Raw genomic sequence first — 16,577 nt, 5'->3', positions numbered from 1 at the left:
ATAAAATATCCTCAGTGGTAGACGGATCATGGCTTAGAATCACCTTACCATCAGGCAAAATGTGAGAAGTTTTCGTGGTTTTCCTCTCCATGTAACGCAAATGATGGTTAGTTTCATTAAAAAATCCTCCACAAAGGCAATTTCTCCTAATACTTGATGCAGGAGTGCACTTGTCTTCTGGATTGGGTTCAAAATTACAAGGCTACAGAGTTGAACATTAGTAGTCGTAAACCCCCAAAAAATTGGGTGGGCTGTTCAACGAAAGTTATAAAATAAAATTAAATTAAAATGACAGGCTCTCACTAGTTGAGTCAAAGTTTGGTCTCGATAATGTTGTTTTTATTTTTTTTGCACATTTTGTTATTTTGTAATAAACAAAGAAAACTTCACATCCATTTATAAAGGTCAGTCAAACAAAAATAATTTCATCCAAAAAAAAAATTTTTTTTTCTTAATAAGTAGTTTACTACTTGAACTGAAAAGTATTATGCAAACCTCTTTTTGAAAAATAATTTTAAAAGCCAAAATGGTAAAGAAAATTACAGGTATGTTGTGCAAACTTAAAATAATAAGTTAATTTTAAACATAACATGAACTCAAAACGATGAAGATTAAAATAACTTCACGAGGTTGTTTTTATTCTCCGAGTGCCTTCTGTCTTTTAAAAAGTCTATTAAAATAATGAAAACAAAACCGCTTAACAGACGAAATTGTCTCGCTTGGCACTGAACAGAAAGGACAGCATTCATCGCCAAACCTTCCTTTTAAGGACAATTAAGTGAGTAAGAAAACCCCCACTCTAAGTAATTGAAAGCTTTTAGACAAATTTCTAAAGGCTCAATTTTCCTTATTTAATGCTTCATTCGTCTAACAAGCGAACTGAATAACAATCATGGATCCCACATTACAGGGATGGAAATAAAGTGTCGCCTAACAAGGTAGAAAGAGTAAACGTTTAGATCAATAAAAGAAAAATTAAGTCATTTTTCTCGTTACCAAGATTAGAGGTATTTTAAACCTAGTTCAGAGAATTGGTATCCAAAGAGATTTGATCTGAGCTCAGTTTTATTATCTTTGAATATCTGTAAACAAGGAATGGAATTAGAGTTAAACTGGAATAAATTTTTGCTTTAGTGTTTCATTATTTTAGGGATGTTATAATTAACTACTTTAGAAAAATGAAAATGGTTTTTCTTACATAAAATTACAGTATTACTGACGGTATACAGTTTTTGCGAGACTCTGCCAGAAAGTGCAATATTCTGTCGTTCTCTACTTTATTTACTTAAAATAAAAATTCTGACTCATTTTATAACAACAAGAAAATACATAACACTTTTTATTTAAACATAAATTGTTCTAAATATATTATTCCAAATTGTCATAAATTGTTCTAAAATATTGTTCTAAATTGTCATAAATTGTTCGAAAATATTGTTCTAAATTGTTCTAAAATATCGTCATAGTAACTAACGATACGAATTCTAGCTTACAACTTACACATACACAATTAACAAACAGAATCTACTACTTTTAACAACAGTTACTAATAATAACCATAACTATCGTTATGTTACTTATACATTAGAGAAAATATTTGTGGCATACTTATATGTAATACATGGTATATACTTATATTAGAGAAAATATGTGTGATATACGTCATATACTTATATCAATCAAAATATCAGTGGATACTTCATAGAGCTCACTTTTTGTGGTTCGAGTTCATTTTAGCCAGAGATTAGGATTCCTTCCTAGCCGACATTTAATATACATAAATGAATTAAAGTCAGTAGACACTTTAATTGTTAGCAGACTCTTTAGAGATAAGTTAGGGTTCACTTGGTTGTGGCTCGAGCCTTCCGCTGTGATCGATAACACTTTGCTTTGTAGCCGAGATTGAGATTTCATATGACAGATAAAAACCAAAATTCATATCCATATGTAAGATATAACCAAATCTATAAAAACCAAAACCATATGACAGATAGGAAAAATAATGTATGTGAATGCGAATGTAACTTCAGAGGAGAAAACCTAACAATTGATATTCACAAGAGACGTACCTCGACATAACCTTAAATCCGTCACATTGTTTTTACTCATTTTTTACAATTGTTTTCCACTAAATTTGAAAATAAAAAATACTACCCTATTAAATTATATGTGTATCAAAACAAACTAAAAATATCTATATATATATTTCTCTTACACGGCACCAAAAAAAGCCTCATTACAACTCCCCGAATGGCAACGTTAGAAAATCGACCAATGATTGCTGCTAAAAATGTCACATGTCTAATGTCACATGAGGTGGCTCAACATATAGCGCTTTTAAAAACGGAAACAATAACCAGAGTGAGCATTATCAGGTTGTTCAAATCAGATTCATACCCTAAAAACATGATAATATTTAATTTAAACTCAATTAGGAATTAATTAGGCTGGCCTTCTCCATGACTATAAATAAGTCACAAGGTCAGACTTTTGAGAAAATCAGTTTAGTATTTCTCAGGTAATGCTAACAGCCATGCATTTTAATTTATTGTATGTAAAACATCCTTATTTTGTTCTAAAATGTTATGTACTTTATCACAAATGTTAATTAATATAGAAATTGATTTCAATAATGCTGATCACCAAAAAATATTTCATTTGGCGATAAAATAAATTTTTGTATTCTTGAAAATGAAAGACTTTTTGAGGGTTATTATCTCACCAGGAAAAGTTAGGGTTTAAAGTTTATATTTTTAAATAATAAAATTTTTTTCTAAAACTTTCAGAATTTCTAGCATTAACTAATTTATTATACACATTTAGTTGAATTTAAGTGAGTAACTGCAATATTTGATAATTCATTTTGCTAATATGTTTCTCATTTAGCTAATGTTTTGATTTTTTCACCATGTACAATCTAAATAGCTAATATACTTTTTTAAAAGCCAATAAGAACATTGATAGAATTCTTCTACATAAGTACAATACTATGTCTTTGATGATAAAATACTATGTCTTTGATGATAATATACTATGTCTTTGTGCGAGAACATTGTGTTCATTGGCGAGCGAGCCATGGTTCACGGCGTGAACCCCATAGGATTGCGTAGCAATTCTCTGGGGTTGGCGAGCGTTAGCGAGCAGGGGGCAGAGCCTCCTAGTATTTATAGAAAATCACTACTTTTATGACTTTTATTATTTTTATGCTAGTGAGAACCAAAACAATATGGACATGAATGAGGGAAAACTGGATCCTACCACGTGATTTCCCGGCCAATAAAAATGTAGCGTTAAACGTTTAACGCAACCTTGTTGGAAGTCGCATAAGAGGTATAACTTCAAAAATACTCGTTATTATGACCTAACAAGTAAAATTGTTCCACCTGTTATTATAACTCGTTATTATAAGACGTTACTCACAAGTACTAGAAATTTATTACTTGTCACTAGTTATTATTTTTTTAGTCGCAATTTTCTTTTTAGTGAAAATATAAAGTTTTGAAATCTCTTACCAACAACCACCAAGTTTCATGTCTTCTTCTGCGTACATTTCGTACGATTTTTGTGGTCCATAAAACTTTTCTAAACTTATCATAAGTTGCCGTAAATGGGCTGTTTTGTACGGGGAAGAAACACTGAAAAAAATAGAAGTATTTAATTTGATAACATTTTAGACGTTAGCCAGATTTACAAGAAGGATCAAAAAGTTTAATTAAAATATACAATAGGATATTTTTTCCTAGTATTAAGGTATGAGAAACTGCTACAGAGTTATTTTAGTAGATAATTGTTTAAATGAACTGTTCAAGAAATATTTTTTTCAAAAGACCATAAGTTTTAAATAATTTTGGTGTCGAAAATGAACCTTTCGCAAATTTTTTTTGAAAAACTGAGTCGATCGCATATTTAATTTTTAATTTTAAAAGTGCTTTTAGGGATTTTTTTAAAAGTTATGTGATTAATCACATGGTTTTTGTGTTTTTTCTTCAAATTTTTAATTTTAGATTTTTAAAAATAAATATGAGTAGATTTTTCACAAAAGCGGATTGCAGATTTTTCTCACAATGTAGATTTTGATGAGTAGATTTTTCTCCCATTTTACAGACTACATTTGTAACAATGTGTTTTTTTCCTTCTTTAGATATATTCTTCTTCAAATGTTTTTTCTATTAAACTACTCCAAGCTTTTGCAGAATAATTTGTAAAGCTTGGAATAGTTTAGCGAAAACATGTGAAGAAGAACATATCTCTAAAGAAGGAAAAAACACATCGTTTTTTAGTTAAAATAATTTTCAAAATTTATACTTTTCTGACTTTTTAATAATTTGTTATCTTAAAATGTTGGGTTAATCAAATAAGACACATTTTGAAACTTTTTTGGGTGATAAACTTAAGAGCATGATGTATTACAATGATCAAACGTCATTGTAATACATACGTCAAACAGTATCTTAGTATTGTTTCCAAATTGTTTTTTTACAATTTTCTTTAATTCTCACTAGATAACAGTATAATATATAGAAATATCAAACTGCCTACATTTAACCCGTAATTCTTTTCTTACAAAAACGCTTTCTTACAAAATTTGAAAATGTAGTTTAACATAGGAGACAATAAATTTTATGACTTTATCAACACCATTAATGCAAAGACAGTAATTTTAGCAATATTTTAAGCCAGTGATAGAGGAAAATAAGATTGCATTTACATTAGTTAATAATGGTAATTGTTTGAAACTAAAATAAATTATGAAGATAACTAACTAAGTTCCTATGCGAAGTTGCATTAATGTGCTCTTTATTAGTATTAATATTTTGTTAAGACGTATAAAACAATAGTAAATTATAAGGCATGCTAAGTTTCATTAATGCGGTCGATTAAAATCATTGCTAGGTTTCAGTATTTTTTTAAAAATGATGTAAGAAAAAAACTTACTTTTCACTATTTGATAAAACTCTCATCTCATCATTCAAACTTTTTTGAATCTCATCTATAACTGGTCCATACAAATCCCCTTGGACGGATGGATAGAGCTAAATGCAGACAAAATAGATATGGTTTAAAATAAAGTAAAAATTTCTGAGGTAAAAAACTGTGATTTTAACATAATTATATTAAAAAAAAAAGTTTCTGCTGTAATATAAGAACAGTTATAGAATTTGTCCGTTTTAAATTCCAGACGATTTTTTTTCCAGCAAGGTTTAAAATTTAAATAAAACGAAAAAATGCTCTTAACTAGATTCAACTATTTTGAAAAAGAAAGATATTGACATTTTTAAATATATTATTCTTTCTTATAACACTTTTTTTTTTTATTTTGTTAAGAAATTTAGGTGACTTGGAACAGAAACTAAAAAATAAATAAATATCATCTGTTTAATTTTGAACATCACGTAAACATTACTGAAATCTAATTAGCGGTCTTTAATTTTTTTTTTATTCGTGTACTTTCTAGAATATTTTTACTTACTGAAAAACCTCTTATCGTCTCAAACTAATTAACCGTTTAAAGAAAAATAGAGTTTCTGTTCAAGGAAAAAAAATATTTATCCTTATAAAATATAAGAATTTTAATTTTTTTATTGAAAGATATTTAATTTCAAACGATTATAAGGAGCTGTGTAGTTTCAACTACAAATTTGTTTCTTGTTTGCAAACGATTTTTTTTAAAATTATATATTTTTTTGTCATTAGCTTAATTTGGAGATTAAAAAGCATGTTGAAAGAGGAGTCTCTTGTAGGGTAATTAGTACTTTAATACACATAAAAAATAAAAATTAATAAAAGAAGTTACTGCATATTATGGATATAAAGAAATAAAATGTTTACCTCATTAATAAAAAAGTTTCGAGAATTAATTTTACTTTATTAATTGATTTTATTTCGAAAATATTTATAATTGGTTATTATCATATAAAAAGTAATATATGAAAGCGTAGGAAGATTTTATATTAAATATTTACTGAGTCAGTTTAAAAATGAAAAGTGTTGACAACGAAGTGTTTATTTTAGATCTCATGAGATCGTTCTTATTTTCTAACAAAATAAATAAAATTCCTTAAATCGACAATATATATTTTTTTTATTTATATCTTAACCATATTCATACAATATTTTGTTACATTTGATACATTTGTAAAAAAAAGACTCATAAATGTGTTTTTTCAGCATTTATTAAAACACACATTTCGTTTTAAATAACATAAAATATCTAAATTGGTAGCTAGTTTCTATGAAGTACAGAGCGTAAAAAAATAAACGGTCAACCCTGAACAACTTTTAATTTACTCATCGGATTTTTATGTTCTAGAACTCAATATTTTGAGGGGACTCAATATATGTTCTAGAACTCAATATTATCTGCTCAAATATGCAAATTAATTAGAGCAGACGATATTTTTAGTTTCGAAATCAGACACAAACAGTACTTTCTATGAATAAACATACCTTTTTTTCGACGGATCCAGTATTTTGATCCTCTAAATATAGGGGGTAGCCGCAATGTGGGAAATATGGTCCCAATAGTTTGGTCAGTAGATCGGACAAAGGTTTGGACCACTTAATTATGATTTTACTTCTCGCGTGTTTTGCCTATCTCGAGAACTTTTTAAGCATGCGAATTAAAAAATCGAATTTTAAGTAAATCACTTTTTTAAAATTTGATTTCTTAGGAATTTTTCGATCGACTTCATCTAAATTTTTTATTTTTCATGTAAAATTACATTCTTCAAAATCATGTAAAAAATTGCATACCTTAACGTTCAAAATTCTTTCGACCAGTATTAAATAAAATAATAAAAAATAATAAATATTTGCCTAACATTTTTTTTCTTGTTGCGTGAAATTATCTTTAGACAAATAAATTTTATAACTGCGTGCAATAATGCTTCAATTCGCTTATAAAGTTCTCGAGATATGGCGAAATATGCAAAACGTAAAGTTAACATTAAGGGATCAAATTTTGGTTCGCTCTCCTGACCAAACTATTCGGACCATATTTCCCAGATTGCGCCAACCCCTATATTATTTTGGTAATCAGAAATCTGAGTCGGACAAAAAAATAAATAAATAAAAAGAAGAAAAAAAAGGTATGTTTATTCAGAAAAAGTTCATTTTTGTGACTAATTTCATAACTTAAAATATCGTCTGCCCTAATTAATTCGAATATTTGAGGCCACCCCTTCCAAACATTAAGATAGAGCCCTAGAAGGAGGTATAGATCAAAAGTTATTCAGGGTGGTCTGTTTATTTAGCAGTGTACATCCCCTTAACTTTCATTTAAAGCGTTTACGTCATGACATAATATTTTAATAGAAAATATTTCTATATATTACAATTATATTATATGATTAGGCTTAGCAGTTACAATCCTGGAAGCGAAGTGAATTTTCCAAATTCCCTCAAATTTTTCAAAATGTCGCTTAGAACTTTTGCTCATTTAGTTTTTCAACTACAGCCGGAATTGCCAATCACGTAATTAAATCGTTCCCTATTTTATGTTGGTAAGAATTCGGATTGAAAAGTGATGAAAATCAAAACTTCCTCTTTAATTTTATCATGGTTAAATCCAAGTCAATTGAAAAAAGTTTTCTAATTGTGTTTTTTTCTTTTTTTCTTGAATAAATGATACTGAATGATCTAAAAAGGAAACTTAAAAATAATAGCAAAATCATGCCTCATATATTCAATTAAGGGGATGATAGGGAACACCATTTTTTAACGAATTGAGGCAATAAAAAATTAGAAGTGTGCTTAAATAAGAACTGTTGGTTTGTTAATTTACCTTGAAGCTTTTAGATCATTTTGATTAATTATTTTATTTGATCCTAATTTTGAAAATGTTTCCTGAATATGCTTAGATATTCAAGATAATGAAGTATGATTTATGAACTCCTTAATTAATTAAATGGTTTTTAGAGAGCAAATTTTTACAAAAAAAAAAAAACATTGACTGTGATTAACTATTCCTTGATAGTGGTTGAAAGTTATACACTATAAAATGCGTGTAAGGAACTTGCATCAATTAATAGTAGTCAAATTTGAATTTTCTTTTCAAGGCAAGGTTTTGCTGGTCTTTTTTATCACATAATTAATTATCCAAATTAAAATCGATTTTTTAAAAAATTTTCAGATAGTATACAAAAACTGTATGAAATGCCTATGCCTCTCTTTCAATTGCGCTTACTTTAACTGTCTATGTTTTTAATGCTTTAATGAAATAAATTGCAGTAAATTTTGCTTGTTTCTGATATTATAAAAATACCTGCATTCAAAAAATGCAATAGAGTGTCTTTCTTCTAACTCTAAATTAATGAAATAAAATTAAGTCACATGTCTTTATTGATATTATACAAACACCCGCATTAATATCGGGATAGCCTGGTTGTTAGGGCCCATGTCCAAGAGTTCGTGGGTTTGATCCCCGCCGGCCGAAGACTACCAGCGTAGTAAATGGTGACTGATGGTGTCTTGAGGTATTAATCCACTTTTAGATGCACCTGGATTTCAGCCCCATCTCTATAAGAAGCTGCAGCCAAGATGGAGGAGATAATGATATAGGGAGTTAAAGAGGGCTGGTGACCTTAGGGTTGCACACCCCTTCGTTTTGGCGTCCGTAGGGGTGACGTACCAGCAATTAAGTGCATTATATATATATATATATATATATATATATATATATATATATATATATATATATATATATATATATATATATATATATATATATATATATATATATATATATATATATATATATATATATATATATATATATATATATATATATATATATATATATATATATATATATATATATATATATATATATATATATAATATATATATATATATTACCCGCATAAAATAACCGCATTAAGAAAATGCCTTTACCCTACTTCTATCTCTAAACAAAATAAATAAAATGAAGTCAAATGCCTGTATTCCCGATATTATACAAATATCCGCCTTAGGAAAATGCATTTGCTCGTCCTTCCTCCATCTCTATGATAACTAACTTTTAGTTAGTTATTTAAAACTAAGTCAAATGTCGTTATTTTGTGTATTTTATAAATACCTGAATTAAGAAAATGTTTTTGGTCATTTTCCTTCTATTTCTAAATCAATTAAATGAAATTAATTTCTCAATTTTCGATGTCATATAAATAACTGTATTAAGAAAATAAATGCCTTTGTCTTTCTTAAACTCTCTCACTCTACTTTGCCTGTTTTTCTTCTACTTCTCAAATAAATCAATAAATATTAATTTAGTAGTTGATATAAGACAGAAATTCATTTACAGAAATGATTTTGATATTGATTTTCTACTATTGAGAAGTAGTATTTTCGTAAACAATTTTATATATACAATAAAAAATATACTTATTAAGTGATTTCTAAACCTACATTGATGAAAGTGGTTGTTCTGTATTATAGATAATAAAACATTACTTTCAAAATAATATTCCATTGTGCATAAAAATATTTTACAAACCCATCATAATTTTAAAAAAAATATTTGTCTGCTTCTTTATTCTAGAAAATGAAATCTCGTGTACACAAAATGGGACACGAAGTACAACAAAAGAAAACGTAGGATTGCAGCCTGCTGGTTGAGTAAGATATTTTCGAAAATATCATTTAAGATAAATAGAATATTTATGTTTAAAACTATTGAATATAGTCTTCTTTGCTTACATTTGGTTTTTATTTATTATTTTTTGGCTTCCGTATATTATATTTTTATTCCATTTTTTAGAGTATATTTGATAGAAGATAATATGAATATAATTCTAAGTTTAAGATTAATTAAATCTACATAGTTTAAGACAATGAAAATTGTTTTACTTTTTTAATTTCCAAAATGTTGAATTATTATTAGTTTTTAATAAAAAAATTATTAAAATATTATTTTTTGCCCGAATTTACCTTTAAATAGAAGAGTTTTATGAAGGAGTAAAAAATTTTCTTAATTGGAGAAATTAGTTTCAGAGATATGAAGAAAGAATATGAAAGTTATTAATTAGCTCTCCTATCATTGAGATAAGAAATTTAAAGACTTATTTCAGATGGAAAACAGTTATTAAAAAATAATATAAAATTCGTTATAAAAAAATCACATATTCAGTTTTATGATTAATGCTTATTTAATGTAGCATAGATAATATATAATAGGATATAATCTACAGTAAAAAATCAATAACGCAAATCAGGTTGTTTAGTTATCACCTTTTAGAATTCCTGTTAAAAAAAAATTCATATTAAGTTTCTCAAACTAATATTAAGGCGGAAAAAAAACATTACTATAGCCAGTATGATTCCCGGATTCAAACTGAAAGGTGCGGTAAGGCAATTTTTAGAAACATGTTAAAGCTGAAACCGGTAATTAAAACTGATATTGATGTTTTCTCTATAATGGTTCGTTTAATTCGGATAATTTTTTTTTCTCATTTAAAGACTAATTTTTAACTCCTGTTGTGTATATTTTTTTTTACTTCAATTGAACTCGGATTAAAAAAGAAAAAAAACTATATAAAGGGCAATTATTGCAGAACACTTTGTATATGATTTAAGCATACCTGCCTGAATCCCCCAGAGTTTTGGGCTTCTCTTCTGGATTGCGTAAGAAAAACTAAGTCCTGGTGACTGAGACACAATTCATGGCTGACTCTACAATTGACACCCTGCAAAGAACAATAATAACGATAGTGTTTCGTACTAGTTTTGTTGCAAAAATAAAGCACAACTTTAGAGGTAATACAAGAAAATCACAACAGTTTGGATGGAATCGAAATAAATGGAGCTTCTTTTAAAACGAATTCATGCACAGCCACATTCAAAGTTTCATTAGTATTTTCAGCTACATAATTTAGATATTTTTTAACATTTGTACTGAACTAATTATATACTAATTAGATTCATAATAATCAGAAAATTGGCAGTGGAACAATTAGAAATTAAAAAGAAAAAAAAACGAGTTTAACATTAGATTGCCCAAGGAAGTAATTTCGACCGCTTTTTAATTTCAATTGGAAAAACAATGATGTATATAATGACGCAATTTCTTACAATTTTGTGACTTATATATTTATTTGTACTGTTGTTATTTACTTATAACTTGTTATATAACTGAAAATAATATCAAAAATATTAAAACTAATATTAAAAATATACATTAGTTATTCTTTCACAATGCAGTCATTTTGACTGCTTTTGGGCAATATAGGTATTTCAGTCTTTCTCGTGTAATGATTCTAAATCAATTCATTAACGCTAAATGTCCCCTAATAATTTGTGAGGGTCAACTTTAATAATTTGTAAGAGAAAATGGCTCTTTTACAATATCGTAGAATTTTTAATTTGTGCCACAAGAGTTATAATAAATTTAATTCAAACTAATGTTTTATTTTTAAATGAATTAGTTTCAAACGTCTAAGACAAGTGTTACGAAAATTAGATGTTGGTAGAAGTTTTTCGCATGGTGCACGTAGTACTTGATATCGTGATTAAACTTCCCAAAAGCGTATTTCATCGGTGCAAATATCGAACGTTTCCAAATAGTTACTGATAAAACATAAAAAAAAAAGCTATGTTCAAATGCACTAGATTAGGTACACTGAATTTTAATTAATTGAATATGAATTGAATTGCACAGAAATAAAAAAGACGCTTTATAGCAGTTTATCGATGCCTTCATGATTTAAGAACATTTCTAAAATCAAAATTAATTAAAAGATGGGCAAAAACAATGCTATATAAAACTATCAATTAGACCTGTCTTAACTTATGAATCTGAAACATGGTCTTCAACATGGTCTTTAAATCATAAGCAGACCTGCTTACTGGTTTTGAGAGAAAAGCTTTGAGAAACAAATTCGGTGATATAGTTGTGGATGGCATATGGAGACAACGACACAATTTTGAACTATATAAGCTACTCAAGGAAGCCGTCATCAACAAATGCATAAAAATAAGTCAGCTTAAAGCTTACGGGTCATTTCTGTCGAATGTACCCTTCCTCCTTGACATTTAAGATCTTCAAATTCTCAACGGGAACTAGAGTTAAAGGTAGGCCTAAGATTAGATGGCTTGACTGCGTGGAAGAGAACTTTAAAATCCTAAGAATTGCTAACTGGAGAACGATCGCGAAGAAAGGAGCAGAATAGAGAAAGATTCTAGGGAAGGCTCTGGCCCACTAAGGGTTGTCATGTCAATCGAAGAAGAATATGAATATACTTTTTTACCATATTAAGTTCCAACTTGGCGCTATATTAAAAGGGCAATAAAGTTAAACTATATCATATTTTAGCGCATTCCAAAATTTACGACAGACCATCTATTTTACTGCAAATTAACGATAAATTGAATTAAATCCATCCGTCAATAACTAGCATTTTATACTTTACAATTTTTTTAGAATATGAAAGGTCTTAAAGTCAACCCCCAGTTTCATTCAAGTCTTGATTTTAAACTGTTTTGAATGATAAATTTGAAAAGAAAAAACCCTTTGAAAGTATATTAAAGAATTAACATTATACATTTTTTTTAATAAGCCAATAAGTTTCAGAGTATTAAAATACTTTTTCAAAAATAATTTAGAAAGTGGTTTCATGCTTTTGAAAATGATTCAGTTTCTGTAAAAAACCGAAAAAGGGTAAAAAAGAAAACAAAAAAAAAACATGTCTTTTCAAATGAAAGAACAAAAATACTATACTCTATTAAAAATTATTTGGAATGTGTCCAAGTTGATAACATTAAAATTTTTTTTATTTTTAATGAACGATAGTTCAACCGCTTTTTCAAATGGTACAAATATATGAGTTAGTTTCGAATATATTAATTTAAGAAAACATATTTTGGTTTCATTATATTATATTGATGTTAATTGATTTCTGGTATATTTGTAGTATTTACTTTTTATTTTACAATTTTTGTAAATTCTTTTGGCAGTTTATAATAAAACTTTTGGTGGTTGGATAATTTCGGTTTATTAAAAGCAATAAAATTCTGAAAAGAGAGTGCTAAAATTGAGAAGAAAATTTTTGTAAGTACACAATACAATTGATCCTTGGCATCATTTTAGTAAATTACGATGCGTGCCAAGAAAATTGGAAGAAAGCGCCAAGTTGGAAAAGATTGAAAAGGTTTTAAAGATGTTTTTCGTTGGTCAGTTTACAAAAAAGAAAAAAAAATCTACTCATCTTTTAAACAATTATTCCTCGTCTAAACAACTATAAAAAAACTTGTGTCTAACAATAAACTTTCAAATTTTGGATAAAAAGCGTCTAACATATTTTATTCTAATTCAAAATTTTAAATGAACTCGGTAAAATAAGCGTTTTTTTAATAATTTATTTTAGCTGGAAAAATATTTCAGAAATCAATAAGCACATATTTTTTCGTTAAAAGCACTATTATATTTATAATGTTAGATATAATTTTTACTATCTGTAGATATAGAACCTTTAACTCGCAACATTTCAAAAGGAATTGATTACAAAAAAATGTGTACTTCGAAAAGTTTTGATTAAAATGACACTCAAATAGGCACTAAATTTTTACTGAATTTTCCAAATTTTTACCCTTTACTAACTAATGAATATGAATAAATCTTATTTTTGACTGGTGCCCACATATTGGTATAAAATAGAGTGTAAAAAGAAACCCATATTTTAAAGGTAAGGAACCTTTAACCTAAGTAGAGTAAAGGTTCTAGTGATTCATTATCAGTATTTTGTTATGAATAGATATTAAACACGAGAAGAAAATTTAAAAAAAAAATGTACTAAAATATGCAAACTTGCTTTTTATAAATCAAACAAATTTGTGTAATCTTTTGAGTCATTTATACTATTTTTCGTGATTTCCACAACTATTTTTTTTAAAAACATTTATGCGTAATGGAAAAATAAACATGGTAAAATTTAAATGAGGTAGCATAATCTGAAGATTAATTGAATTTTAAAACGTAACAGTAATAAGCTCTGTAAATTAACCGGGAATTAAATTTTTCCTCTTATAAAGAAAATCCCTATTTAGACTTAAATCATTTTCCTGTTTTTATATTTTCATTTAACAGCAAATAAGCATTTAAAAAAACTCACACAATAATTGTTAATAAAAGCACAAAACTTGTCTTTTCATAAGTTACTCACTACTATTTAAGAAGCTAAATACAGCAAATATTAATTTCATTTTTTGGTAGCTGTCAACAGATCTTTTGTCGCAAAGCTTTCCCACTCATTACTCCTCGTATTTATTCTTTTTGACTGAAGGAGTCAGAAGTCCCTTCATTAGTTAATTACAAACTTAAATGAGCAAAAGTTTCATTATTTCTCTTTCTAATTAATGAGGAGAGTTTCAGGTTAGATTACATTTTGTAGTCATGAGTCCCCCCTCTTTTCCTTGAAAGATTTGCGACTTTACTCTTCATCTAGAAATGAAATGGGAGTTCTTATCATAATGGATTTTGAAGTTTTCAGTTTCAGCCATTCATTAAGTGGAGCACTGATTAAATTGCTTCCTCATATCGCAATTTGTCATGGAGAAATGAAAAATTAGTTTCACGATAAAAAAAAATATATGCATGAAAATAAAACTTATGTTGAGTATACGTTATTCATGAGATAGAAAAGGTAAAGTGAAATAAGATATATTTAGTAACAAGCAAACTCAAAATATTTTTGTCTGAGTTGTCAGAACATAACGTTTAGTTGTTATTAATTAACTGAGTCAAAAGACATGTTAAAAGCATTTTTTTTAAGAACATGTTACATGGATTTTTACTCGATGACATAAGTGAAAAAACGTGTTAAACGGGGTTTTAATTGATAATGTAAGTGATGACATAAGTAAAACATATTAAGTGGGGTCTCAATTGATTACATATGTAGAAGAACATTTTAAGTGGTTAAAGCGTTTAATTGATGTTTAAAGATCATGTTAAGTGGGTTTTTAATTGATTAGATAAGTAACATTTAATAGAAGAAATTTTTTTTTCGAATGGCAGGCACTGAACTTTATTCGTTTCACCTTAGAAGATGCCAGAGTTGCTACTCATTTCGCGTTACCCAGTAGTGGGCACCTGTGAACCAAAGTCACGGAGGCGAGTAACATTGCTCACGCCACACTGCCACAAACCCGATCATAGAGTGGGCCACATTCACTCATCACACACAACAGAGGACAACACAAAAGAGAGAAACATCCATGCCCAGAGCGGGATTCGAACCCGCGGCCATTGGCTTCGCAGTCAGGCGCGTTAACCGCTCGGCCACCTGGCCGGCCCAATAGAAGAATATAATAAGCGGGTTTCTAATTGACGACATATATAGAAGAAGATGCTAAGCGGAGTTATTTTCAATGACATAAGTAAAATAACATGATAAGGGAGTTTTTAGTTCATAACATAAATAAAAGAACATTTTAAGTCAATACATTTGATTGATGTTGAAAGATAATGGATTTGGTGGGATTTTAGGATTCATGGTAAATCACTCTAAGTGGATTTTTAATTGATAAGTAGAAGAACATGTTAAGTAGCTTTTTCAAATATTTGAATTTTCAGGACTGATTAAAATGACGCTGCGGTTGCCTGCAAGTACGTAGGTGTAGATTGATTGTTCATATTAAATCATTAATTTTAATGGTAAAAGATATTTTTATATAGAGATTTCAAGAAGTTACTCTATTTTCAAAAGACACTTTTTGCGTATTCATTGAAATTGTGCTTTGTTATTTCATTAAAGTTATCTGTAGCAAACAAAGTTTCAGTAATTAAAGTTAATTTTTTATGCTAAAAGCAAACAAATTACAAAATGTAAAAGGAAGCTGTTTATGACACGATATGGTTAAAAGTTTTAAACGATTTTTAGTGCAGTGGAAAATAAATTATCTTTGTCTTTACTCGTCACCTAGTAAGGAAATGGCAGTCCATAATATATTCGAGAGTTTTCCATTTCAGCCTTTAACTAAGTTAAATAGAATTTTGATTGGTATTTCAAAAGTATTCTTTTTCCCAGGTTTAAAGCATGATGAGATTTGCTGAGAACACATTGGAAATTTTAATATCGTGATAGATTGACAAAAATATTAATATTTTACGATATATTATTATATTTATCTAAATATTTTTCAATCAACCTAGACACTAGTATATTAGACAATGCTAGACAATAATACCAAATTAAAAAAAAGAATTTTAAATTAGAAAATAATCAATGTAAAAAAAAAAGAATTTTATAATAGAAAGTAATCAATGTAAAAATATTGATTTATAATATTGATTGCATTTAATTTGTTTCCAATTGCCATTTTAAGTTCATACAGTGAATTTATGAGAGAATGAAAATCATAGGGTAATAATTATTAAATAATATTTCTAATTTTACGTCATTTACGCCTGGAAGTAAAATCTTCCTAGATTTGTAGTTTTATCCTAATTTTTAAAGTTTTACTTTGATGACATATAGATAGCTATGCTAGTATGACATTATTGATAGTATGACATGCTACGTTTTTAAATTTTTATTCTTCGCGATAACTTTAAAAAGATTTCTTTAAAAAATTTTCTCTCATAA

General features: G+C 27.8%; 1 protein-coding gene across 1 annotated transcript in view; it reads right to left on the bottom strand.

Annotated features, from left to right (window-relative positions):
• Positions 1 to 16,577, bottom strand: part of LOC107452261 (cadherin-like and PC-esterase domain-containing protein 1) — a 257,524-nt gene that overhangs the window by 33,131 nt on the left and 207,816 nt on the right. The window contains exons 12-14 of the mRNA XM_043040510.3: positions 10,578 to 10,682; positions 4,936 to 5,033; positions 3,513 to 3,635 (exon numbers count right to left, since the gene is read on the bottom strand). Of these exons, the coding sequence (XP_042896444.2) occupies positions 3,513 to 3,635; positions 4,936 to 5,033; positions 10,578 to 10,682 (326 nt within the window). The remainder of the gene's footprint in view (positions 1 to 3,512; positions 3,636 to 4,935; positions 5,034 to 10,577; positions 10,683 to 16,577) is intronic.

This window comes from Parasteatoda tepidariorum, chromosome 6, assembly GCF_982258835.1.
Source record: "Parasteatoda tepidariorum strain Cologne lab strain chromosome 6, Ptep-v5.0, whole genome shotgun sequence".
Classification (NCBI taxonomy): domain Eukaryota; kingdom Metazoa; phylum Arthropoda; class Arachnida; order Araneae; family Theridiidae; genus Parasteatoda; species Parasteatoda tepidariorum.
The sequence above is the reverse complement of the archived record's forward strand: the minus strand, read 5'-3'. Positions and strand labels throughout refer to the sequence as shown.